The sequence below is a fragment of the Leptopilina boulardi genome, unplaced genomic scaffold (assembly GCF_019393585.1).
Source record: "Leptopilina boulardi isolate dan_hultmark-lab unplaced genomic scaffold, ZJU_Lbou_2.1 LbouV2_218, whole genome shotgun sequence".
Taxonomy (NCBI): domain Eukaryota; kingdom Metazoa; phylum Arthropoda; class Insecta; order Hymenoptera; family Figitidae; genus Leptopilina; species Leptopilina boulardi.
The window spans coordinates 615332-642860 of NW_026137772.1; the positions used below are offsets into that span (position 1 = coordinate 615332).

A 27529-nucleotide genomic window follows, 5' to 3' on the forward strand; every position below is an offset into this window, starting at 1 on the left:
TTATTATTCAATTAAAAGTAACATAATTAGAAAAACTTTTTGAACATTTATCAACGTATGCTTATGGCTTTTATCATTAATTAATTAATTAAATTTACCGAGATGTATGGTGGACATTTAAATCGTCAATTTGTAATTTGATAAATTAATTTAAAAATTATCCACAAGTTTTCGGCAAACTTAATCGGATAACTATCCTGAACTTCGCACCGCGAGTTATAAAACCGAGGACATATAGAGCTCGCCTGAACTTTCCCTGAAGCTCCCCAACTTAGTTTCCGAACTTAACACGGGGAACTCCCCGCGAACTCCTTGCGAAAAACGGTGCTGTCTGAGTAACTTGCTGTAATTAAAAAGTTTTTTAAAAAATTATTTAATTCTGTTTATATGTTGTAGCCTTGGATCCAAAATAGTTTTAAATTTCCATTTTACACGATTACCTCTGTGAGGTTATGTCAGCTTCCAAATTATCATAATTAATGATGTTAAACGAACTTTTCATATCATTATAATGCCGTATAAGCCAATTTTATGTGAAAAATTATCTTTCCAGCTTGTTAATTTTAATCTAATTGTTATTTTATTCTATTCTATGTATTCTGTAGTCCTGATGAGTTGTGCGTACACAGCGAAAATGCATTCTCCTATTAAAAATACCTACGTAGGATCCGACGTTGGAAACTATTAGGTTTCTACGTCGTAATATGATCCGGTTTTGACGTCGGAAAATTAGTAGTAACCGACGTCGTAATGTACGTCGTAATATAGTTGGGAAACTTGATCGGAATTTGGGATAGGATCCCACGTCGGAAACTAAGTCGTTTCTTTAACGTATCCCATTAGGTTCCTACTAATAAATTTTTTAAATTATTTGGCAAAAAACGTAAATACTTTGTGATTTTTTTAGTTATTATTTTTGAAATTAAGAAACTGTAATTTGTAAGGTAATATTAATTATAATAATTATTATTTCAAATCATATTTAATTATTTTAATTTGTTGTAAAATTTATGTTTATTTCAGAAATTTGAAATGAATGTACAGGTAAATAAAAAATATTCAACGTAGCTAAGTTTTAATTCTTTCGCAGTCTAATATGATTTCAAATTCGGTAAAGCACACACAAACAACATTCCATCCAATTCCATAAAAATGAAAATTGTTTTTAATGAACTTGTCAACACAGCACATTCATCACCAAACTTTTCAACTTTCTTCAACATTTTACATGAATTGCTGAAAGTATTTGCTGTGTCTAACTTTTGAACAATTGCATATTCTGATTTGTTGAATCTGTCAACAACAAAACAATTTATTTTTACATATAAGTCATTATCCAACAAAGCATAAGTATTGTTAGAACGTCGATTATTTTTTGTCGATGACATAAACAAACAACCATTTTTCACCATTCGTACATATGAGACTGTATTTTCGGCAGAAAGATTTAATCTTTGTATCCACAATGTACTCACTGTAGAAGGAGAACCAAAATATCTGTGTAAAGAAAGTTGAAGCGTTTTTGCTGCCACATTACTACCAACAGTTGTATAAAAGTGTCTAATGGAAAAGGATGTTTCTACTCGTTTTTTTAACATAATCATAGAATACTGTAAGCTTATTCTGCGGCATATTTGGTGGTGTATTCCGTTTGCTGAATGAGTGGATCACAAAAATTTTCCATTTTCTGACTCAAATGCATATGTGACAGTCCTCGAGAGAAGGGACCTTAGCTCACCAGAGGTCAATATTGAGTTTTATATGGTAAATGATAGATTTTGAATTGCTTTTTCACATGCAAAGGCAAAAACTGATTAGGATAATTGCTTTTGACACAATAACATTTTGAAGATGGGTATGTCAAGCGCATTTCGAGGCGGATTGTGGCACTCAAGAAATCAGTCCCACTACTTTACTTACACAACTATACTCTCGCGTACGTGAGCTTCGCGTACGTGAGACCCGAAGATACACGAAGTAGACGAAGCTCACGTATACAGAAACACAACGTTGTGTTAGTGTGGTGGGGGAACTTTTCAGAAGTTCCGCCCCACTCTTCGAGTTCCGCGTTTCTGCTTCTTCTTCAAACGCTTGCCCTGTGAAATTCGTTTTGGTGAGCTAAGGTCCCTTCTCTCGGGGACTGTCACATATGCATTATGAGCCCATATTGGTCCCCAATTATATACACTTCGCGCCAAATGTAAAAGCGAATGAATATTAAAGGTCATTGCCCATTTAGAATACAATCTTTCTGTTCTAGCTACAAATTGATATAACATTTCATCAGCTAAATTAAGTTCAAAAAGTGATATTTCTTCCAGCATCAAAATGTATATGGCTTCAACAAACAGGGCCCAGTGATCAACATAATCTTTTGGCAATAATTTTTAAAAATTGGGAAACTATAAAATAGAGTCCAGTTCTCCCACTCTCTCGCTTTCCAATATTCTCTTTCAGAGAATCGACGAGACAATCGCCCGACTTAATGAGGGGATTTTATGTTACTCAAAAATAAATCAATATTACTTAAAGTCTTACGTGAGATTAAACCTACTTTTTGTTTAGTTCCAAACAACATATTAGAAATTTGTTTTGCAATCCTAGATACTAGGTGCATGCTATCAGGTACGCAACCGCGAATTAAATCGAAAATCATTAAATCCAATAAAGGAGACCGCGTTTTTACACCAAAAACTGGTTTTTTTCTGTAGCTGTTTCTACATGCTTCTTAGTATCAGAAAGAGTTCTATCTTTTGGAACATTATTTAACAAAGGAAATTTAATGCAACCTTGACATGAATTTTTGGATTTCCTAATCCACTTTCCTGGATGAAGGCACTGACTACAACCATATTTACCATTGAACTTTTTGAAACCTTGCACTGGGGCTCGTGCAGCTGCATCGACGCAGCAAACTAAAGAAAAAATTTTGATTATACTTTCGACACCGTCAAGAATACATTTAATTCCTTTGGTTGCAAGATTTGTTTGTCATTTTCACTTAATGAGTCAACAAATTTGCGGTAAAGCTTACCGTCATAAATGTCGTTAAAACAATTTTCTTTTCCCTTTCTTTCTTTAACTACAAAATTATAATAGTCTGAATTCGTCTCTAATAATTGCGAAATCGGAAAAGAAGGGTCCATTGTGATAAAAAAATTGTTGTAACCATAATCTTTGACATTAATTGAAATTTGGCACTTTTCACATCGAACATGTTGAGTTTTTCGGGTTTCATAAGCACCGATATATTCACTACATTGAGTACAATTGGCATGAAAAGTTATCCATTTTTTAGGACAAAACAATTTATCTAATAAGTATTTCGTATTTGGCCAAATTGGTAATTCGAATATAGAATTAATAAGACGGAATAAATTAAAAGTAGCAGTGAATGATAACGAATGGACAAGAGCATATTTGATAATTATTAGAATAATTTCACCGATAGACTTATTGACTGTTGCACTCGCTGGGGTATTGAATTCAGGTGCATTTATCATTTCGTCAAGTGTAGAGTATTTTTGTTGCGATGAAAAAAATGTTTCATTTATGCTGCTCTCATCTTCAGCATCGAAAAACCAATCGTTATCCTCAAGGGCATCCACAAAGAAATTATCTTCCTCATTGTCATTCTGAAATCAAAAACATATTATATTTCCTAAAATGGTTAATAGTAATGCACATGACAGTAATTAATTTGTAGGGAAAGCATCAAATAAATTGCGTAGAAATGTTAAGAATCAGTAATTACATATCATTCATAATTTGTAAAATAATTTATTTGATTATCAGTAATAATGCATTATATTATTTATTGTAATATTTTTAAGGTCTTAACTTCTTTTGTTTTTTAAGAATCAAATCAGCAAATATATTAATGGTCGTTTGGTATTAGAAATCTTAAAAATCCAAGACCGTTTAAAATCTTAAATGGATCTACTCCAATAGCTCATAATTACAAATAAAATCAATTAGTTTTATTATTTTAAGTATTAGTAATTTTTATCAAATTAAAAATTTTTAAACATTCCTACTCTATAAAGTTTTGAAAAACATTCACAGCTTTTTTTAAATTATAAAAAAATTTTATTTTATTTTTAAAAAAATAATAATTTAAATAATGAATGAAATTAACAAGTCTTACCTCAGCATAATCCTTCTCGTTATATACATTATCAATAGTGTCATCTAAACGATGAATGATTTCATGAGCTTTTTGAAGTATTTCCGTGGTAATAGTTGTACTACTATTCATTATCTGGAAATTACATGAAAATTATATTTTTCAGAATTAGCATATTTATTATAAATTATTTTTAAAGTTAAAAAAATAAGATATAACGAAATAAAACTTCTGCTATCAACATTTTTCCTTTTCTTAAAATTTTTTATGAAAAACTTGTAAAGCAAACTAGAGAAAGGTTACAAAAAATACTTCTATAATTTAAAGCAATGGGAGTCAACAATAAGTACAAAAACAAAATGCAAAGGCGTTTCGCTGTAAAGTTGCATATGAGACATTCCACGCCAAATTGACATATCATAAAAATTGACATTTCTAAATTGGCTCAAATTTTTTTACCTTTTTATACTCCATGAAAAAGAGGTCCATGATTCTTTTCAAATTTTTCTATGCAGCCGTTTAAGAGATATGACTTTTTCAAAATTTACAATTTTTAAGGGGAGACCGAGACGTCATTTCCAGCTATATAAAGGAATAAATTAAAACTTTTGACAAAATCATTTTTATACCAATTTTTTGCAAGGAATTCAACGGTAATAAACTAGATTGTGTCAAAAAAAATTTTGACCATTTTTCAAAAATTGAAAAAAAATGTATTTTTTGATAAAAATGAAATTTTTTAAAACCCATCCGTAATTTTGTAGAAAATATTTTTCGTTATCCAAAAAAAATTAACAGCTCAAAAATTTTGATTTTTGTATTTTTCATGTATTTTTTCGATTTAAAATACAAGTTTTTTTTCGTAAAATCGTCTTTTTTCAACATTATTGTTAAAAATCAAAAAAGAGAATAATTATTTACAATTATCTAAAATGTTTTTTTTTATTTCTAAAACATTAAAGATAATTGTAAATAATTATTCTATTTTTTGATTTTAAACAATAATGTAGATACATATTTTATTTATTTTTTTGTTTAAAGCATTTTTTAAAATTTTGCATATATTATGAGATGAAAGCAAAAAACCATTAAATTATGGTATTTTCATGGTTTTCACCATAAATATCGAGTGTTCGGTCATTGTGACTATTATTTTCATAATCAGCGAATAAAAATACATAAGAATGTGTAGTACCAAAATAATCAGAGGTTTGCCTGAGAAAATACTCAATTTTGATAATTTAAAAAAATCCTGAAAAAAAAGTAAAAATCATTTACCCACGACGGGATTAGACTTAAAATTTGCGTAAAAAGAAATAGTTTTGTTTAAAAATTATTTCAAAAAAATCGAAGGATACAAACAATTTTGAAAATAAGCTTTTAGCAATTAATTTACAAAAAAAAGTGGTAAATAATTTTTCGTTAATTTTTTGCATCAAATTTTTGAAAAGTCCATCAAAAAACTGAAATTTTTCATATACCGTGGATGTACCAGTTACCGTCCATGTCCCAGTATCCGTCCATTTTACAAATATCTCGTATAGTAGGGTCAACCGGGGTAAATCTGAACGCTTTTAGTAAGTTTCAACAATAACATAAGTTTTTTCTTAAAAAAAAAAAATACTTCCGGTATTCTGGTGCATGAAGTTGTTACTTTACTTCCATAGAACAATTTTATGGGGTAGCAAAAATTTTTGAAAAATTACAATCGCAGGAAACTTAGCGTTCGTATTTACCTCGATACTTTGCAACTTTCCTAAAATACCGGGGTAAATACGAACGCCACTGTATTTCAGAAAAATCTTAGGGAAAATAAATTTAAAGTATTGCAATTGTTAAACTTATATAAAAACTCAAAAAAATACGATAATAAACCTGTTATGTAATAATGCATCATATATAAATACAAAAATCAAACAGGTTAAAAATTAAAATGCATTACACAATTAAAACCTTCAATAACTTTATCAAATCATAACGGATTTTTGCAAAACTTGCTACAGAAAGTATTTTGGAGTGATTGAATGTAAATACAAAAATAAAAGTCAAATTTTTTAAATTCAAAATGGCGGACTTTCCTAAAACTTATTTTTAAAAGTGATCAAATTTGCTAACTCCAAATTCGTAATCAGCGACCCTGAAACCCCCCGAGTAACAATTTTCAAGCGAATCCAATGAATTTTTTAATTCTCGTCCGCCATTTTGAATTTTGGAAAACTGACTTCAAATTGGTAATTAGCGACCCCAAAAACCGTAGAATACCAAATTTTATTAAGATCCTGAAAAACTTTTTTCAACAAACCATTTGGCAAAAAAATTGAAACACTCCGTCGAGAGAACAGAGATTAAGTTTCTGCTTATTAATTACTAACGAGGATACGTATAGAAAGAAAAACTTTTTTCTATGTACTTTTATAATGTTAAAATAATAGTGTAATGAAATAAAAACAATTTTGTGTGGCTCTGATGTAAAAAAAATGATTGAAAATACCGTTCGGATTTACCCCGGTTTTCCAATTTTCCTGGGTAAATACGAACGGTCTGATATTCCCTATCGAAAATTCCGATATCGAAACCTATATAGGAAACTATATGGGAAACTATATAGTTTCCCATATAGTTTCCTATATAGGAAGCTATATATGAAGCTATATAGTTAACTATATAGAAAGCTATGTTGGAAAATGGGACAGGCAACGATATAGTTTACGATATAGTTTACTATGTAGGAAACTATGTCAATTCCGATTTTCTTTTTTTTTAATTAAAAAAAATATTATTTAATATTTTTTCACGCAAGAGTATTCTTAAAACTCTATTGAGAATTATAATTTCCAAAGACTACGTTTCCGGTAAATTTACGAAATCTCTGCAAAAACAAAACTATCCTGAAATGTTCCCAGCAAGTTCCGAAAAACATTTTTATGTAAATTATAAACATTAAACCAGAAAATATCTAAATTTTTCAAGGATTTTTTAAATAATCCTAAATTTTTTAAGTTTAAAAATTTCTTAATAACTACCTGTAATTTTAAATAAAACTTCTCTAAATTTACTGTTTAAATTAGAAAATTTAAAAACATTAGTACACTATAGGGTCAATTGGGGTAAATGTAAACGGATTTGCTTAGTTTCGACAATAACGTAAGTTTTTTATTTCAAAAAGCAATACTTCCGGTTTTCTTTTGCATAAACTTATTACTTTAGCTCCATAGAACAATTTTATGGGGTACTAAAAAATACAGGTAACTTTGAATCGCAAACAACTGCTGTTTAAATTTAGCCGGAGATTTTGCAAAAAATGCAAAATCTCGGGGTAAATGTAAACACCTTTATTTCTCAGAAATGTTTAAGAAAAAAGTAATCTTAAGTTTACTGCTGTATTAGGGAATGAAAAAACTTGAAAAAATCCGTCATGGATAAATAATAATTGAATAATCTTAATTTAATTAATTAAAACAGAAATTGAGCGTTTTGAGTAACTTTGATAAAAATGCATAAGATACGTCATTTTATTTATTTGGCCCGACATGGAAAATTTTAAAAAGTCTCCCACGTCAAAAAGAAACAATTTTTGCCTCGATATATTATACAATACATGGTTTAAAACTGCTGTTTACATTTACCCCGAGTTTTAAAATTCTCGGGTTAAATGTAAAAAGTTAATTATTTATTAACTAAATTTGACAAAGGTCAAAAATCAAAGTCAATTTTTGTTATACCATTTGTAAGCAATAATTATAAATTTTGGTTTGAATTTTTAAGTTTATTTTTATGCAAATGCGAGACAAAATACTGAAACAGTAAAACTTTGATTTTCAATCTTTTATGCATTAAGCGACAAATTGGAGTATGGCGTTTTCAATTGTCAAAATAAAAAATTGGCAGTACTCAGAACCTCTTGCAGGTGACTTGAGCTTAAAATATTGGGGTCGTACTTAATTTTAAATCTCTAAATTCAGCTGCAATATCTACTGTTTACATTTACCCCTTGTTTATATTTACCCTAAATGACCCTATAATAATTTTTTATCTAAATACACAAATATTGTTTTCCTAAGATGAAAATGTTTAAAACAAAAAATTGTTAATTTATAATTTTTGATACTTTTTTATTATTTAATTTTTAACATTATTTAAATAAATTTTGTATTATATTTAAATTCCTTGCCCTAATTAACACTCTGGGGTGTTAATAACACCTCAAACAATTTTCGAACTCTCAACGTTGACAAATTTTTTAATATTAAAAAATTTAAATTTTGCTTTAAAACCTATTGGCTCATTTTTGCAAACCTTTAACAATAACAACTAGTAATTTCAGTGAACTTTTTAAATTGTTTTATTTTAACAGAACATCTTTTTGGCGTTGGCTATATAACGTGATTTTAATAGAGAATGGTCATATATCTATGGTTGATCATTTTCACGGTTAAATTTTAATGGTCTTCTAACATCATAAATTTTTTGGGTCATGTACCCCCAAAATGCTTCGATTTTGTCCTCATCAACGATGCCATTCTTGGCCTTTTTCATGAGCTTGTTGCGTAAGTGATCTGGAATTTAAACAGAAAAAGTATGAATAATAATTATTTTTTTATCAACCCTTGTAATATAATAGTACATTGTGTGGCAAGGGCGGAAAGTTGTCAATTCCTGACCGAGTGTGAAGTTTGACGCCCGAGCGAAGCGAGGGCACAGAAAATTAAAAGGCATTAAAATAAGCTGCAACACTTATTATTTTAATCCAATTTTGCTTATTTTAATCCATTTTGGTATTAAAATAAGCAAAATTGGATTAAAATAATAAGCGTTGCAGCTTATTTTAATACCTTTTAATTTTCTGTGGGTGGAAAGCGCACGAGGTCAGAATTGGCAATTCCGCCCGTGTTGCACACGATGTTTTTTGTCTAATTGCAGGATAAACAAGACGCCAAGCTGTATATGAGGGTAAATAATAAGTAATTTGTATTAAAGATAATAAAAATATTTTTATTAAATCTAAGGCGGCAAAGGCTTACTTTCCGCCCGCTATACAGGCACGGAAAGTCGCGTTTATCGTGCATGTTGGACAAAAAATAAAAAGAGACTGATTACACAGTGCAACAGCATTTTTTTATTGGTACTGCAGAGGATGATTCCTTGACGCCGAGCACGAATGCGTAATGCGAATTGTTACATCATCCTAGGTTTTTGAGAAATTTGACCTTGAAAATTAAAAAAAGGATGTTTTTAGGACAATTTTTGGTTTCTTCTTCTTCTTCTTGCAAAAAAAATTTTCTAAGGTTTTATGATATGCATATAAAAGCACATATCCTCCTCAACGATTAGCAATTTCAACTTTTAGAAAATATTTATTTTTGGATGAGTTATCTATATGGACGAATCTCTGGAACTTTTAAGTTTTGACTTCGAAAAAATTTAATATTACACGAATGAAAATTTTTATAATATTTAAGATGATAAAAAGGAATAAAATTTTCTATTTCAACATTTAATATTTTAAAGTTCTCTTACCTTTTTAAGGTTTTTTAAGACGGTGATTTTTCAATAGGTTCGTTTCTTCATTCCCTACTTTGTCGATTATTTTGTATTTAATTATTTAAGTTTTCTTTATTTTTTTATTGGAAATTTTATTTTTTTAATATTTATAATATTTTTAAAAATAATTTTAAGATTTGACTTGAAGAAAAAACTTAATTTAACAATAATATTAAGCCACTATTTTGAAGGTTCAAAGAAAAGTTTTGAGTATTGAGAGTGAACTTATCAGTTTATTGAATTATCAACCTCAAAATCGTAAATAATTGCGATTAAAAAAATTTGTTGTTACGGTTCTGACCGTTTCGGTCCTGCCATTTTTACAAGTACCTAATTGTAGAGAAATATGTACTAGAAATCTTAAAGCGTGCTTTTACACACAAGTCAATGTTGAAAAATTTGAAAACTAATATTTTGATAAATAACAAAAAAAACATGATATTGTTTTGGTTAATATTGCATTAAAAAGGCATTTTTAATTTGATATTCCGAAATAAACTATTTTAATTTACCTTTTTTTAAATTTAAAAACATATTTTCTCTAAAATATTTATTATTTGATTGATAATATATATTTTTTATTGGTGGTTTTGACATTAAAAAAAATTTTACGAGGTTTGGATGTCAACATTCAATTTAAGAGGAAAATACTTTTAAATGAAGAATAATACTTTTGATACCAAAATTAAGAGGAAAATATGCATCAATTTTAGAGGAATCCTCTAGATTCAAGATTACTTTTTTTGGGTGTTGTACAGCATTAAAAAATAACTTATAAGAAAAATTGTGTTCCGTTTCAGAAATAAAAAAAGTCATATATATATGTTCTCAAAGTAGGGACCTTTATTAGATTTAATTCTTTAAAAATTTAATTTCATTTTACGATAAAATTCTAAAATCCATATTTCTTTTAAAACAAATTAAACAATTTTTTAAATATCTCTGATGTTATTAAGGTTAATTTATTTATTTCCCTTCGTATGGTACACGTAAACAAGTAAAATTAATTTAAATAAAAGTATAAATAGTTCCCAGCCATGTAAAGAAAAATTTTTTAATTAATTTGTAAATTCTAGAAATTTGTCAAAAAAGACATAACGACCCGGTTAATTATAAATTATATATGGAAAAAATTGACGCTAGTTAATAAGGGACATTTGAAGGGTTATATTGAATTAATTAATAATAACCTTAATTACCTTGAATTACTTTACACTTTTCCGGAGTTAATTCTTTTCTGCTTTCTTTGTCGTAATGAACACGCTTCAAATCGACACACCTTAATTGGAGTGTATCTCGAGTCCAGTATATGTCCGCAAGATCTTTTACAAAAATCGAATCACTTTCTCGATTCATCCGCGCCCACTTTTCTCTATGGATGTAGCGATTTAAGCCGATGTGAAACTGTGACAAAAAACGATAATTTTTTATTTTTGAATAAGCACATTTTCAAAAATGATAGGGTGTACAAAAAGCTCGAAGCCCGAAACGTAATTAGGTAATTTAAGGCTTTTCCATTCTTGGATCGGACTGGGTTTGACTCGGATTGGGCATTTTCACAAACCCAAAGTCAGTAGATTACTAAAAAATTTTATTTCTTTAAACTTCCTTTGACTCATAATTAAAAGATATTTAAGAGCTCGAAATGTTCAAATACGCTGTGATGTTACACGAACCGTTTTTTAACTTTATCGATACATAGAGTACTCGACATTTTTGAGAATCACAAAATTTTCGTGAATTTCAGTGCTTTTAAGTATCTCAGTAATTTTCGAATACCCAATACATCGAGAAGTACCAAGCCCAACCCGACCCGAGTTTTCGGGTTTTTTGCACACATTCAGGGATAATGCTATTTATGTTATAAAAAATGTTTACTAAAATATTATTTTAAATCCTATTTTTTTAACTACATAATTTTTTAGAATAAAAATTTTTAATGATATTTATAATTTTATAACAAAGTGAACATAGTAAAATAGACAACAAAAAATTCTTGGCTACTTTTTTAAAAGTCGATAAATGAGAAAAATGAAACTTGGAAAAATCATTTGGTTATATTTTATTCAGGTATTTTTAAAAAAGTATCATTTTCAATGTTTCATAAAAATTTGAATAATTTCTAAATTAATAAAAAGTTTTTTTTATGGTTTTAGGATTTTTTAAAAGTAGTTTTTTACAGAATAAAAAAGTCTTTGTAACTATAGACATGAACAATTTCTTTTAATAAAATAATAAAGCATCAATTTGTACCAAATTTTCTTTAAAAAATTGAAATCATTTATTCTAACAATAAAATAAATAATAATAATAAATAATAATAATAAATTTAAAAATAAATAAATAATAATAATAAAATAATATTATTTTGAATTTATCACTCAGCAGCACTTAATACAGTCGAACCTTGATAAGTGAAAAAGCTCGATAAGTGACGGCCATCGTCAGGTCCCTTCATTTTGACCGGTCCTTTTTTAGGCTAAAACTCTATAAGTGAACGAATCGCTTCTTGATCGAACCTCTATAACTGAAAATCCTAGACCTCTATAAGTGAAACAAATATCTCTCGCACCTCTATAAGTGAAAATATTTGATATTTAAATCTTCTATTGAAGATGTAAACTAATGAAACCTCTATATGTGAAAGAAGACACGCCAGAAACCTCTATAAGTGCGAAAACTGATTGAAGCCGCTTTTTGACTTTTATATCTAAAAACCTCTATTAGTGAAAAACCTCTATAACTGATAAAAAAATTTTGGTCCCTTGGATTGTCACTTATCCCAGGTTTGACTGTAGTAAGGATGATATTATCGACCACTTAGAGACAAAATGTTTTGACTTAGAGTGATTGATAATCCTTACAAATAACAATAAAAGTGTTCGCTCATAACTTGAAAAAAGTGTAAATAAATAATAATAATAAATAATAAACAAGTTAATTTTATGTTATTCCCTTTAAAAATTTAATTGATAATAAGTTTTACATATTTTAGATAATTGTTGTCAAAATAAAAACAAATTTCAATTTTAAAAATTTTTTTAGTAAAATTTTGACAATTGCATTTTTAAGACAATTTTACCTGATAATGTTTTATATACTGTACGAAAAATACGTTAAAAATATAAACCCAACAACACGAACTAATGTACTTATTTTTGAATTAATTTAAATTTTTATTAAAAATTGAAAATAACAACTAGAATTTGTTAAAAATCTGGTAAAAACAGAGATTTTTTATGAATTCCTGGAATTTTAGTTATGTTTTAGAAAATCAGATAAATTAAGAAACGTGTTGACTTAGTCCAAAATAGTGCTCGTATGGTAAATTTATCATATGAACAATACTGACCTGTTAAAATTTTTCTATTAATCTGTCATACTTCACATTTTTTCTTTTCAACAAAGTTTCACCTTTTCTATTCCAAATCGGCATTTTGAATTATTGGGAACATACATTCGGTTTTTTTACAATGAATTAACTCGAATTAACAAACGTCAAGTCATATGTAGACTCAAGAGAAAAAAATTAAGAGCAACAAAAAATAATTGAATGTAACATCCCATTTGTTTTATACTCCAAACCGAATTCAGTTTAAGTTACGTCTAATTGTTTTCGCTTACGCCCAATTATTTGTTTTACTAAGTTAAAAAGATAATTTAAAATTATAAAGAGCATTTACAAAAGCCATATAAAAGTACACAATTAGCATGAGAATGGCCATTCTGATAAAATATTAATATTTGTTAATCTTACTTGTTCGTCAGCGTTTTTCTCACGCTCCAGCTCATACAGCTGTTTCCGCATTCGTCTTGGACGTTGTGAAATTCTTATTATTTCAGTAGGGTCCATTGAAATATCTTCTACATTCCGTGAAAAATGTCCCGGCCGTTGTTGGGCTTCTATCATTTGAGAACCTTCCGGTAAGTCATCATCATCATTATGTGATAAATCTCCTAGTTGTTGTGGAGATCTTATGTCATCAGAAGCTTCCATTGACAGATCATTTTCATTTCGTGATGAATCTCTTGAACCTGAAGATAATATACCGAATATTGACATTATCAACACAATTATCATAACTTTAAATACATATTTATTTATTAATTGATTGATAATTGAAAAGACCTATACCACTGGATACTCGAGGTGCAGCAGACTGGTGTTTTTCATGTGTTCTAGTTGCATTTTGGTTGTATTTCGGCATTTTATAAAATACTATCTTTTTCAGATCTGAAAGAAAATATGTTATGATAAATTGCAATATTTATTCTATGTTATTCCTTTCATCCGCAGATTTTTTTTTAGTTATTTACAGTATAAAATTAAAAACTCAATTGGATCGAACCTATCTTTCTATATACTTTATATAGAAAATAAATTACATATTGTGACATTATGGTAGTGTTGTTAGTTCTAAAAATGTAGTTTGTGATACATAATATTTGCCTGGGAGTATAATTTTATTATTTCCTTTATCAATACATTCTATGAAAAATTTTAAGTTTTAAGTAAGCCTTTTAAATAATTTGATATAACTAATTACCAAAATGTTATTTATAATTTTTTTTATAATTTATAAATATATACCATATTTGTAAAAAATTTTTGCATTGAACTTTTTTTGAATAAAATTTTTATTATATCTTTCTTTTTACATAAATTTTAAGTTCGATCCCGTAACGGGACAGGTTCAATTTTTCTTATTTTTTACAACTTTTAAAAATTACATGCAAACAATTGGGGTAAAATTCTTAAAGTAAACGAGCATAAAAAAGTTTTTTGGTCGGGAAGCAACTTTTACAAAAATTTGTACAATGCGTAAATAGGGTAAATGATACAGGAGCTGGCCACCGGCTCAATAACCTTTAAAAATAATATTTTTAGTATTTTCAAAAGCATAGACTTGTTAACAATAATACTAAGAATGTTTAGTCACAAATAAATTGTTTTTATTTCATATCGCTTTGTAACTATACAAAATAAAGAAGTGTCCGACTACTGTGTCGTTTAGCCTACTTCAACCAAAAAATATTATTGATATATCCTGGAATAACACTTACTATTTATATTAATTAAAAAAATGTTGTCATATATGTTTCCGAAAGGTTTTTTCAAATTTTCAAAAAATCCAAACTTTTACTTGTTTTTCAAAAATTAAAAATATTTTCGACTTTTTCTTTAAAATCAGAATTTTTTTCAAAAATTATTTTTTTAACAAAGCTTTAAAAATCTAAATTTATTACAAAAAAAATTTTGATCATCTGTCCTCTTTCTGTTTTCTAGGTATAAATAAATTAAATTAAATAATTCTTAATTAATACGATTTTTAAAAAAAGGTTACTCAATGTTAATTTCAAGTGCTTAGCAATTTAAAACAATTTAAAATGCTCACGTAACCTAAAGAAATAATTTTTTTTGGAAATTAAAAAAATTAAGGCTACAAAATTTGGGCCAAGTTAAAAATGGCAATGTCAATGATATGTTGATTTAGTGTTGACATCAACATATAGGCAAATCCACGAGTCTTGATTCTTTTTTAGCTCACGCCGTCAATGTTTAACTCATTAATGTTAATAAGTTACACAGTCCGGCAAAATTTGACTTTTTGTTATTTTTAATATCGGAGTAGTTTCCAATGCAATTTTATCCGCTGAACCCGATCCCGAGTCCCAAAATTGCATAGCACGTCATGATTTTAAAAAAGTGGGGAATGTAAAATTGGTCTTTTTCATGACATTATTTTTATTAGTTTTTTTTATGGTTTTTAATATAAAAATGAATAATTTGACAATTTTTAATGTAATTTTCGTAATCAGAAAAAATTACATAAGTATACGGAGTCAAAAAAAGATTTAACTTTTAATTACCGATTTTAGCCTTTAAGAATTTAACGTTTGATAAACTTTAAGCACATTCTTAACTTAATAAAATCGATTAAATTCAAAATTCTTGAGCGGCATACTTTTTTTAAACAGTTGTAAGGCAATGTTTTGATCACGCCATAGATTGACCTATTTAAAGTAAGATTGCAGTTGTGGCTTTCAAAAATGTATAAATTTAAATGAAATGAAATTCATTGAACTTTTATTTTCATTTTACGTCGCACTAAATATTTGCATAAGAAGAAGTTCAATTATATTTTTTAAAAAAAGTGTGTCACCACTCAATCAAACCTTCATATCTTAAGTTACAGTCAAAGCACAGTAATGGCATAGTGAAAAATGTCTGAACATATATGTCTGTTAGCTATTTTTCTTGCAGCTAAAGTGTTATTTCACACGCCGCAAAAATAAAGTCGTTAAGAATATAAACTTTTCGAAGGGTTGCAAATGATAAAATAATTTATTTTACTACATTTACTGAATCAAGATTAAATTGGATGCTTTATTACTTTCCAATAAAAGTAATAAATCCCGTTTAGAAGATGTGAATTTAAAGTACTTGCCTTGACCACTTAAAGGGTCTAAGATACTCGTTGGTACTTCCGAACTCAGATCGTCGATAGTCCGCAAACTTGATGATGGTCCTGGACCGTGACCTTTATGGTTAATAAACGGTTGTCCTGGAACATGTGCGTTTGACAAAATTATCAATGGTTGTAGTTCACCATTTTTTGTGCTAGACATCGAAGTTATTGATGGTTTTCCAGATGTTTTAGACTGTACCTCATCTAAACAGGAAGATTAAAATCACTAAATTGATTTAAATTATTGTTTTTAATACATGATATACTTTATTAAATTAATAATCCTTTTAAACTTTTTATTTAAATAATGATTGCTTACAATTACAGCATAATGATCTTGAAAACATTCAATGTTGCTCAATTAAGGTAAGCTTACAACAACCCCAGATAGCAAGGAAGCTTTCAGCAAGCTTGCCTGAACTAGCAAAATTTCACACCCATGGCAAGTTTGCCATGAAAGGTTGTTGCAAGCTTGCCATGCAAGGTTGCTGCAACCTTACTAAAAATGATTTTGGCAAGCTTTCAACAAGCTTGTTGCAAGCTTGCTGCAAGTTTGCCGAGTATTTAAAAAAAATTACATATATAAAATAAATAAAAATATATTTTTATATATAGAAAATATTTTAGAAATATTCGGCAAGCTTGCAACAAGCTTGTCGTAATTCTTCCGCAACATGATATAGCAAGCTTGCAGCAAGTTTTCACGACAAGCTTGTCGAAATCATTTTTAGTAAGGTTGCAGTAAGCCTTCATGGTAAGATTGCAGCAACCTTTCTTGGCAAGCTTGCATGGTAAGCTTTCCGCTAGGTTGCTGCAAGCTTCCTTGCTATCTGGGAGGGGGAAAATTCCTAAAGTGAACGAGCATAAAAAAGTTTTTAGTTCGGGCTGAAATTTTTCAAAAAATTAGTAATTTTTGTATGTATTTTAGAAAGAAAATCGACGGGTGTTACGAAGAAAAACACAATCAAGATTCGGGACGAAAAAAAAACACCTTGTCAAAGAAAATCTAACCACAAACACAGTTTTTATTTTAATTTTTCTGTACAAATCAAAGAGCTTTTTCGAAATCTCTCTTTCGTGTTATAATATTTATGTAAAAATTAAATATGTGGACGTCCAAATGAAAAGGTACCACTTTGGCACTATTGGAGTTATCTATATGGTTAAATTCCTTGTTAAATTTGGAAAATTTTGAGTGGTCTTAGACCCTTCTATGTGAAAAATTCGCGAAGTTACAAGGATTCAAAGTTAGAAGTGTCAAAACACTAGTTTTGAGAAAAACGAGTTTAAAGTTGGAGTTTAACATTGTCTCCCATGCTAATAAAAAATGAAAAATATGATCAGTACGTGTTTATAATTACCAAAAACTGTCCACAAACGCAATAATCAACGCAGGACACTCTGTAGATTGATTTTCATCAATAAAAAAAAATCGAAAAATTCAACCATGTTTAGAAAATAGCGATTATCTCCTAAAATAAAACCGACAAAGTGGTACCTTTTCATTTGGACGTCCACATATAATCAAATTACTTTTTTAAATTTAAAGTTAGTTTTTGAATTTAAAAATCGGGAGTGTTAGTTTTTGTGCAAGCATTTTTATCGAATGTTTTTCTTCGTACCACCCGTCGAAATATTATTTCGTTTCATTAATAAGAGTGGAGGGGGGAGGGGGTTAAAGTTTTCACTAAAAAATGATTTATTTGTGGTTTTTTTTTAAAAGAAAATGTAGTTATGACAATACTAAAAGAATAAATAATTAAACCCAACCAGTGATTTATTAAATAATAGTATAGCTCCTATATACTAAAATGAAAATTTTTTAAAAATATTTTTTCGAAAGGTTTTTTCTGCTTTTGCTTCCTCACAGAGGAAGCTTTATAGTGAGTGTTTTTCGGATTTCTTAAAATCAACTGTTCTAAGAAATTTTTAACTGGGGTATATATATTTCAACATGAGGAACATTTGTCCGGATGTGTGTGTGTGTATGTATGGCCCATGGCACATTTCTTATGTATAAGATATTTCAAACACGTTTTGATGAATCGTTCTGGAATTTTGCAGGCTAATTGCTTCCATCAATAGCAAAAATCGGACACAAGGATTTCCGAAAATATGCAAACAATTTTTTTTAGGTCATTTTTCCAAAAACTAAAAAATTCATTTTTAACAAAAATTTTTTTTATGTTATATATTTCACTTTGTTTATTAAAAAAACGTATTCCTTACGTCAAAACGAATTTTTTGACCTATAATAAGTTCCTATTTCACTAAAATTCATAGATCAAGTCACTATTTTTAGTTTTTTAAAAAAAGTCGAGTATTGTCTTTTTTTAAATAACTTTTTTGTTTACTAAAAATTTCGATAACTTTTTCTTGAAATTAGATTTTATACATCAAAACAAATTGATTAATCTATATTTTATTTAAGCTTTAAGATAAAAAAATATTTAAATTAGAAAAAAACTGTTTTAAGGAAAACGAGATTTGAGAAGGCTGAACATAAAAAGGAGACGAAAAGATTTTTTCCTGTGAGGAAGCACAATGTTCGTGAAATGAACATAAATTTTTTTTATAAAAAATGACCCCACTTCTTGTTTTGAATAGTAACAAAATTTTTTTAAAAAATTTGAAATTTGAGTCTTTTTAAAAAATAAAAAATATTTTTGACATTTTCTCAAGATGGGCATTTATTTATTATTTCAAGGTTTTTTTTACAAAACTCAAAATATGTACTTTTAGCGAAAAATTTTATAATAATGTCCTTTTTCTGTTTTCGGGACTTAAATAAATTAATTTATAAAAATTATTAAAAAATAAAATTTTTGACAAACCAATAAAGTAAAGGTAATTTTGAAATTATCAGCTTAAATCTTATTATATTCCTTATCCAACGAGCATTCTGATGGATTGCTAGATTTTAAATATATATATGAATAATTATTTTTTAATAATTATTATTTATTTAATTAAAATCTACAAATCCAAAATGATTTATTTTGAACTCGTTGAGTGCAATTTATTTAATTAAAATCTACAAATCCAAAATGATTTATCTTGAACTCGTTGAGTGCAAAATTTGATAAGCTTCAAGCTGATGATTTCAGAGTTTCAGAAAAAGTATTGCTTTCGAAAAGGTTTAGGTTTCCGTTTTTTTTCATGTATTTTTATATTTTTCAACTTTGCATAGCCGTCCAAAAATCACATTTTTATAAAATGTCATTCCGCGCGTGCGCGTGTGTGTGTGCAAACATCACATTTTCATAATTTTCACGAATACATTATGAGCAACAGGGCTATTTTTTCAAAATTGTATGTCTCACTGGCGGACAGACAATGAGAGTAGTTTGACCCAAAATGATGATTAAATAATTTTTTTCCATTTGGAAATTTTCAATAAATGATTTTTCTCCCATAACTTGGAAAAAATGAATTAACACGCCTATAAATGTTTTTCTTTTATTTTATAAAATTTTTTAATGCGCATCATTTGAGCTGTTGGCAAATATTCTACGTTCATTCTATATATCTAGAGTTATTGACTTTTTAAATTTCAAAATTTTGAAAAACTTGAATTTTTAATATGATGTTTAAAAAAGATCTTTATTTAACCATAAAATTATCATCTTGAATTTGGAAAGTACTTTAGGCATCAACTGAATTACTTGCGAATGTTTTGTTTAAAAAATATAATAAAAATGAAAAATTTAATGAATTTACCTCATGTCAATAATTTATATTAAATTGATAACATATAAAAAATGCCACCGAGAAAGCAGTAAGCAAAGTGTTCATGAAATGAACACAAATCTTCCTTGATAAGGAAGCAATTTACTTATTTTATAAAGAAGGAACTCCATCTTGTTTTACTAATTTTTATTACTTAATTTATTTATATCTCGAAAACAAAAAAAGACACATATAACATTTTTTCGCTAAAAGTATATATTTTAAAATTTGTTAAGAAAAAACGTTTTGTAATAAATACTGACTTTGGGAAACAGTTAAAAATATTTTGGATTTCTTAAAAAAGAGTAACATTTTGAATTTCTTTTCAAAAAGAAACATCCTAAAAACAACTTATGTCCCCGTGCCCACTGGGTTGTTGTTCAAAAAAGTCTTATTTTCTTAATATAGATTATTTAATTATTATTAAGAAAATGTACTTACCGTTTTCTTCCACTTCTTGTGAAATTTCGCTATCAGACTCACTCTCAATTCTGGCTCTATTACACTAGAGTCTCCGAAGAGAGGACAGAAAGAGTCTTGGACCTCTCTACGGAATTCGTCCTTGACGCCGAAAATTGTAAACACTCCAGGGCCGTATATCGTATCACAGAGATGTGTTTTTTTAACAGAATACATTCTGTTACGTTTGTAAAACACTACGCGAGAAAGGTACACTAAAAACAAACGCTCCTGAGTTCACGTTCCTCTTTCTGATCCCGCCCATCTCTTCCCCCCTCACTCCTTACCGCGCCGCGTCACTACTTAGTCCTCTCTTCAGAAGTCCTCTCTTGGGAGACTCCAGTGTATTTTTTAAATTCTCATGATACCGTAAAATTTCTTCACTTGCTGTTTTTTGTGCCTCAGTTTTTAACGGTTTTTTGTTCATTTTTACCTAATGTGCATAAATATAAATATTAGTTTAACACTTTTTTAAGGAAAATATAAAAAGATCAGAAATTTTTAGAGTTTAATCATTGTTTATCTGCTAGCCTATGTGAATCAACATTAAAGATATATTCCTTAAAATAGGAGTCATTGATAAATTGATGCCTAAAAATGGTGTAAAAATTTATAAATAAGAGCTATTAATGAGTTTTTTATTTAAAATTTACCTCAATTTTATTTTAAAAAGTTTACCCTCTAGGAATCGTTTTTTTTTAAATATGTTATTATTTTTCATCAAATTAATTTTTAAACCTAATTTATGATATTTTTTAATAGTTTATTTAACAACAAATTAATAATTGAAATAAAACCCTAGTGTAAAAAAAAGAAAGACCGAAATTGGTCCATTCTTTTTTAAAGTTGAAACAACTTTTTTGAATTTGAATGCTTGAATTCAATTCTGGCGCGAGCGACTGCATAAGCCACTGAGTTCCCCCACGCCTCCCGCTCGAGCGAGATAATTTCTTACCCCAACTTGCACCTTCTTTTTAAACCAAAAAATGTGTTAATAAATTTGACGACTTTTTCTATTAAACTACAAATATGTTCTTCTAATTGAATCGTCAGTTTCAAAAAGGGCTCAACTCGGTTTTTTTGCAATTTTACAGGAGACACAAAAAATGATTTTTTAAAAGCAGATTTAATTAAAAAAGGTGAGCTTTTGTCTGTAGCTACTAACTATTATGTTACATAAAAAAATGTAAAAATAATTGTTTTAAATGAGAGTGGTTTTGAGAAAGTAAATAATTAAATTCTCAGAGTTGAGCCCTTTTAGAAATTTATGGAACAAATTTAATCGTTTTAATGATAAAACGGCTTTAATAAATCGTTTTACTATGGAAAAACAATTTTTATTTGTATATTATTTAAATATAAATAAAAGAAAATATATGAATATTATCATTTTTAAATTAATTAAAAAATACTTTTGTATAATTGGAGTCAACTTTTCTTTTTGAGGAAAATATTTTTTTACATGCGGTTGTCATGATTTAACACATTTATTTTAACTTTTTCAATAATAAAATGTTCATAATTTTTATTTTATTTTGTACATATTTTTTTCATTTTTTTCTTCTTCATTTTCTGAGCTGTTTCAACTTATTATATAAAAATACATTTAATTATAAACTTTTATATTAATAATTTTATAGGTTAAAAGTTAATCAAAACAAAAGAAATTTTGCAGAGTTAAGCCCTTTTCAAAACTCATTTCAAAATTGGAAACATTTTTTTATATTTTTATCTTCTAAAAAACCTCGGATGAAGTTTTCCTTTTGTGAAAACATCGGTGTAATAATTTTAAAACTGTAAAAAAGTGAAATTTGAAAAAAATCCGAGTTGAGCCCTTTTCGAAACTGACGATTCAATTTGTGTAGAAAAAATTTTAAAATATGAATAAACAAACTGTCAGAATTTGTTTAAAAAAAAACAAACTCTCCCTCCCCTCTTTGAGCTAGATCGGCGATTTTTTTAAATTAGAAAAAAAATAGACAGAATCGAAAAGATTTTATACAAATGTCTTAAATTGAAAATTCACCGAGATATACTTAATTGTTTATTTATTTATTTAGATGTATACGGGCTGTGCCCATTCGTATATAGTAAAAAAATGGCCTTTTTTAACAATCATTTTCAAGCATTAATTTTTTTTCTGCGGTACATGTTACCGATAATTTAGATCCTTCGGAGTAAAAGAACTTCTTAATATGATTTTTTTAAAAGATCTCTGAATCTGACAGAACTATTTAATCAATAAAGTCCAAGATTTACACACTTTTTAAGGATCCCAAAAGCGACGCTTTTATCAAGTTTGACATCGATTTTTTTTAATCGATTTAATTCATTAATTGATAAACTAATAATTGAAAAATATCGTGCAACGTTTCAGTTTATCATGCTTTTTAAGCTCTACAACTTTTAACAATAACTTTTTTTCTTAGCAATAGTCATCAAAAAATTTTAAAAAATAGATTTTTACACCTTAAAAGAATTTTAACAGTAAATTCCGGCGAGTAGAAATGGTGAAAATGTTACTGTGTTATTTAGGGATCTTAACACTATAAATTGAGTGGTATTTTTTTCCTTCAGACTAGAAAATTGTCCCTGGACTAATAATCTAATAAAATAATTATTTTATACTGAATGCTTTTTATAGCTTAAGGCACAAATGTACTTTTTTCAACGGAAATGTTAAATTTTATGTCAAAGGCGTCTCAACTACATATAACCGCGCCGCAACTAGTGTATTTACCCTACTTTTTAAAACAAAAAATTTCCTTCAAAATATTTTAATTCTATACAAAAACTACAAGGTAGCCACTAAAAAAATTAAAAAATCGTTTACTTATTGCAAGAAAAATTGAGTTTAGTCAACTAATTTAATTAGTTGTTGTAAGCAAATATAAAATGGAAACACAAATGGATTATAACAAATACTTTTCTTGGTATAATCAAATGTTTGTTTCAGACAACAAGAAGATCAACAACTCTACAGTTTTGAACGTTCGAATGAACGAATTTTTTGCTACATTCATATGTTCCAATTTTATAACAAGATATTATGTTTCCTTTTTTTAATAAATTATTTAATTAATAAATATTAAATTTATTTTCTACTTCTTTAGAATACAAGAATTTTGTGAAAACATATAAATTGCGAAAAAATTCGTATATTTCAACATTCAAAACTTTCAAGAGATTCAAAATCTCCTGTAACCCTTTGAAAATCATTACCGTTACTTCTATCCAAAATAAACATCTTATACGTTGAATAACTTTTCTTTTTAATGATACTAAGTTTTACAGTAAATAATATTATTCTAGTCTAATTTTTAAATCGTTCTTATATCAGTATTTACAACTAAATATAGTTAAAACAAAAATTTATTCTTCATTTTAGAAAAAAAAATGCTAAAAATATTACAAACAAATAATTTTTAGAATTCAAACTCAAACTATTTTTTATTGATTAAATTTTTTATAAAAATTACTATCATATCACAAACTACTATTAAAATAAATAGTAAATTATCAATATTCACTGTCGTTTAACTTACTTTAGACTCCTTTTTAGCCTTTTTCGTTTCCGTAGTTTTTACCATGGAATTGTTTAAACTCATTCTTCTTTTATTCGGAAATTTAACCCGCTTTTGACTTTTCTGATGGTCAATATCATCGTTATCCGCTAAAGAACATTTTTAACATAAATAATTATTAAATTTATGTTTTGTTTTTAGAAATATTAGTTTATAAATGTAAAGCAATAAAAAGGGCCATATAACCATGAAAAAAGTGATTCCGCATAAATTAGGTTAATATTTGGGGGGGATAATTTTTCTGTATTATAAAACTTGTCGACCAAATTTTTACAATAGAAGGCAGTAAAAATTTGTTTTTACTTTAAAAACAATTTTTTTGGTTCAATTTTTTTTGCACCACCTCCGTAGTTTTTCGATAAAATATTAATCACCTCAAAAATGAGATATATTTTTCTGAGATGATTAAAAGGCTATATTATATATGTTTTAAAAAAACGAATTTTTGGTAACTTACATGCAAAATTACTTTCGAGTTATAAAAATTACTGTAAATAAGTTTTATAATAGTACAAAATTATTTCCCAAGTATGAACCTAATTCATTCAGAGGCACTTTTTCCATGAATATTCATACGGCCTTTGTTTTACTTAAAACGCAATAAAACATTTTTTCTTTGCATATTATCACGTGTTTATACAATTAAAAAATATTTTACTAAAATTTAAAAATTTGGCATGAGGGTACGTTAAAAAAATTTTTGTAATTTAATTTTACAAATTTTTTAGTTTAATATCTTCTTAAATTAACTAATTTCAAGAACACAACGCTTATTATCAACGATTTAATGAAATAAATTTTTATTCAATCGAACAATTATATTTTTGGTCGAACATTGTTTGTTGAAATTGTTAATAAAAACAAATTGTATACATTTTTTTCAAACGGAAATTGGAAAAAAGTGGTGAATAAAAAATACGTTTTTCTTTTAAATCGTTAATATTTCATAACACAGAGAAAAAATATTTATATTTAATTTTAAAATAGCAAAACTTGAAAAAATCTCAGTGTATAAACTAAAGAACACTACTGTTTTTAGGTCACGGTGAGTTTTTATCAATTTATTATTATGAAAAGTCAAAACAACCATGATTTTTTTAGGAATGTATTCTAGAACAAAAAATAAGATATTTCCAGCAAAAATTAAAATCATCCAACGGTACCTTTTTTTGAAATTTGATTTTTTGTTCAAAATTGCGTAATATCTAGCTTTAAAATATTTGTATGACAATAATTATCAAGATATATATATATATATATTCCCTGAGCACGTGGCCATATATATATAGGTAAAATTTAAAATTACTACTATAATAAATACTACAAAATCATTTTGTTTTCATCAATTAAGTATTTAACATATTAAACATGAAAATATTAATATTTAATCCATTGTACTTACAGCCTAATAAAAGGATGAATCCGTTTAGCAAATTATCTTCTTTCCCTTTGGTCCCCAAACACCACACTTTGTATTTCCTACCACTATTGAAATCCGATTTGTTCTTAGGAACAAAATTTTGTATATTTCCTATCGGAACCACTTTGTCTGTCCCGTTTGAGAATTGTACCCACGCCAAATTTATTAAATTATCCATTTGAATAACATAAAACCCGGCACCACGTTTTACACTGTTATTCCGATTCCCGGTTGCCGCGAGTGACCGTAAGGTTGGGTTTGTCATTCAAGAATTCTTATAAAACCACGTGACTAGAGTTGTGCGCAAACTCAAAATAGATTTAAATTTCAAATTTTATTGTGTTTGTGATGTCACTTATTGTCTCAAATGTATAAAAAAAAATTGTAAATAGAAAAAAAACGAAATTCTCATGTTTCATAAAAACATAATTTGCGTGCAGCGTAGTTTATTATAATTAAGGGCAAAGTTGTAAAAAAGTACCTTCTTGTCAATGCGCAGTTGAAAGAAGCGTAGTGCTTTCAGGTCCGTAGATGAAATTTTTTTGACGGGTGCCCAAGCGTCCCTTTTGTACATCAATTAAGAAATGTTTATAAATGTTTAGAAATCAAAGTTTTCAACTTATATTAGTGTAATTCCAACGCATATTTTATTTTTTGTTACTTAACAAATCATAGAATATATATAGGAAATCTCTCTGTTAAAAATTTTCACAATTTTACGTTCCAATTTTTCATGTTCATTCCACTTGTCATTCGTGTGTTAAAGGCGGTTCCAGAATAGGTTCAAAGGAGGTTCTACAATAGATGCAAAAGGCAAGTTCAAGTCCAAAAAAACCATGAGTGCAAAAGAGATAGATTGTATAGCTATCTCTCTTGTACTCATGGTTTTCTCGAATTTGCACTTGCCTTTTGCACCTATTGTAGAACCTCCTCAAAGGCCAAGTACAAGTTCCAGTCCAAGTGGCAATCTCATGAGTGCGAAGGAGATAGGTAGTCTATCTGTCTCTCTTGCACTCGTGGGATTTGCATTTAGACTTACACTTGTACCCAGTAAAAAAAAAAGAATTAGGAGTAAGCGAAAAGAATTGGTGGTAACTTAAGCTCAATGCGGTTTGGCGAAAAAACCGAATTGGAACGTTACGGTGAATTATTTTTTCTTACCGTCAATTCTTTTCTCTTAAACATTTGAATTGACGTTTGTTTATTCGAGTTTGCATTATAAATGAATAAGAATAAATGTTTCGAAGTCTAAAAAGCCGATTTGGAATAAGAAATATATAATTTTTAAAAAGCAATAAAAGTGAAATGTGATAGATTTACCGACAATTTTACCATGTGAGTACTAATCATATGGTAAATTTATCATATGAACACTACTCACTTGATAAAATCGTCGGTGAATCTGTCACACTTCGCTTTCATTTATTTTTTTTAAATTATATATTTCTTATTCCAAATCGGCTTTTTAGACTTCGAAACATTTATTCTTATTCATTTATAATGCAAACTCGAATAAACAAACGTCAATTCAAATGTTTAAGAGAAAAGAATTGACGGTAAGAAAAAATAATTCACCGTAACGTTCCAATTCGGTTTTTTCGCCAAACCGCATTGAGCTTAAGTTACCACCAATTCTTTTCGCTTACTCCTAATTCTTTTTTTTTTACTGGGTACTTGGCTTTTGCACCTATTGTAGAACCTCCATAAGGCGGTTCCAGAGTAGATGCAAAAAGCAAGTGCAACTACAAGTCCAAATGCAAATCCCATGAGTGCAAGAGAGATAGATAGATTACCTATTTCTTTCGCACTCATGGGATTTGCATTTGTACTTGCACTTGTACTTGACTTTTGCACCTATTCTGGAACCACCTTCAGCATTTCTTCTCCAACACATACAATTTGTATCAACATGCATGAGAAGCATGCATGAAAAGCGTCTGGCATGATCCAACAACGTAGAGGTCTCGCCGAAGTCGGTTCCAAATATTCCCAAACTGGCGCATACTCCAGTTGCTGCCATATTGAATAAATCAGCTGGCTTAACTATGAGTGAGCTCATTGGGTATAGTTTATTGGCGGCAAATTATTTAAACTTTAAAAATAATATTTCTGAACAAATATGTTTAATTTGAAGTTAAAACATTGTAAAATGTTTAAAAAAATAACACAAAAATATTATTTTTAACCAATTAAAAATTTT

The 27529-nt window shown here is 28.0% G+C and overlaps 1 protein-coding gene across 4 annotated transcripts; it reads right to left on the minus strand.

The window, feature by feature from the left end:
• Nucleotides 1-1154: 1154 nt before the first annotated feature.
• On the minus strand, nt 1155-25553 carry LOC127279573 (uncharacterized). Of its 4 annotated transcripts, XR_007842657.1 has the most exons (8): nt 23871-23998; nt 20308-20758; nt 16117-16341; nt 13797-13901; nt 13425-13702; nt 10867-11071; nt 9224-9333; nt 8546-8682 (listed from the first exon to the last, which is right to left on the minus strand). XR_007842657.1 is itself a non-coding variant. In XM_051302003.1 (7 exons), exons 3-7 carry the CDS (start codon nt 16295-16297, stop codon nt 8537-8539), a joined length of 909 nt encoding a protein of 302 aa, XP_051157960.1. In that variant the 5' UTR covers nt 16298-16341; nt 20308-20758; nt 23871-23998; the 3' UTR covers nt 8303-8536. The 4 variants fall into 4 exon arrangements, 3 of the variants coding, with proteins under 3 accessions (XP_051157958.1, XP_051157960.1, XP_051157959.1); XM_051302003.1 differs by lacking the exon at nt 9224-9333 and having other exon boundaries at nt 8303-8682; nt 13803-13901; XM_051302002.1 differs by lacking the exon at nt 9224-9333 and having other exon boundaries at nt 8303-8682.
• Nucleotides 25554-27529: the final 1976 nt, after the last annotated feature.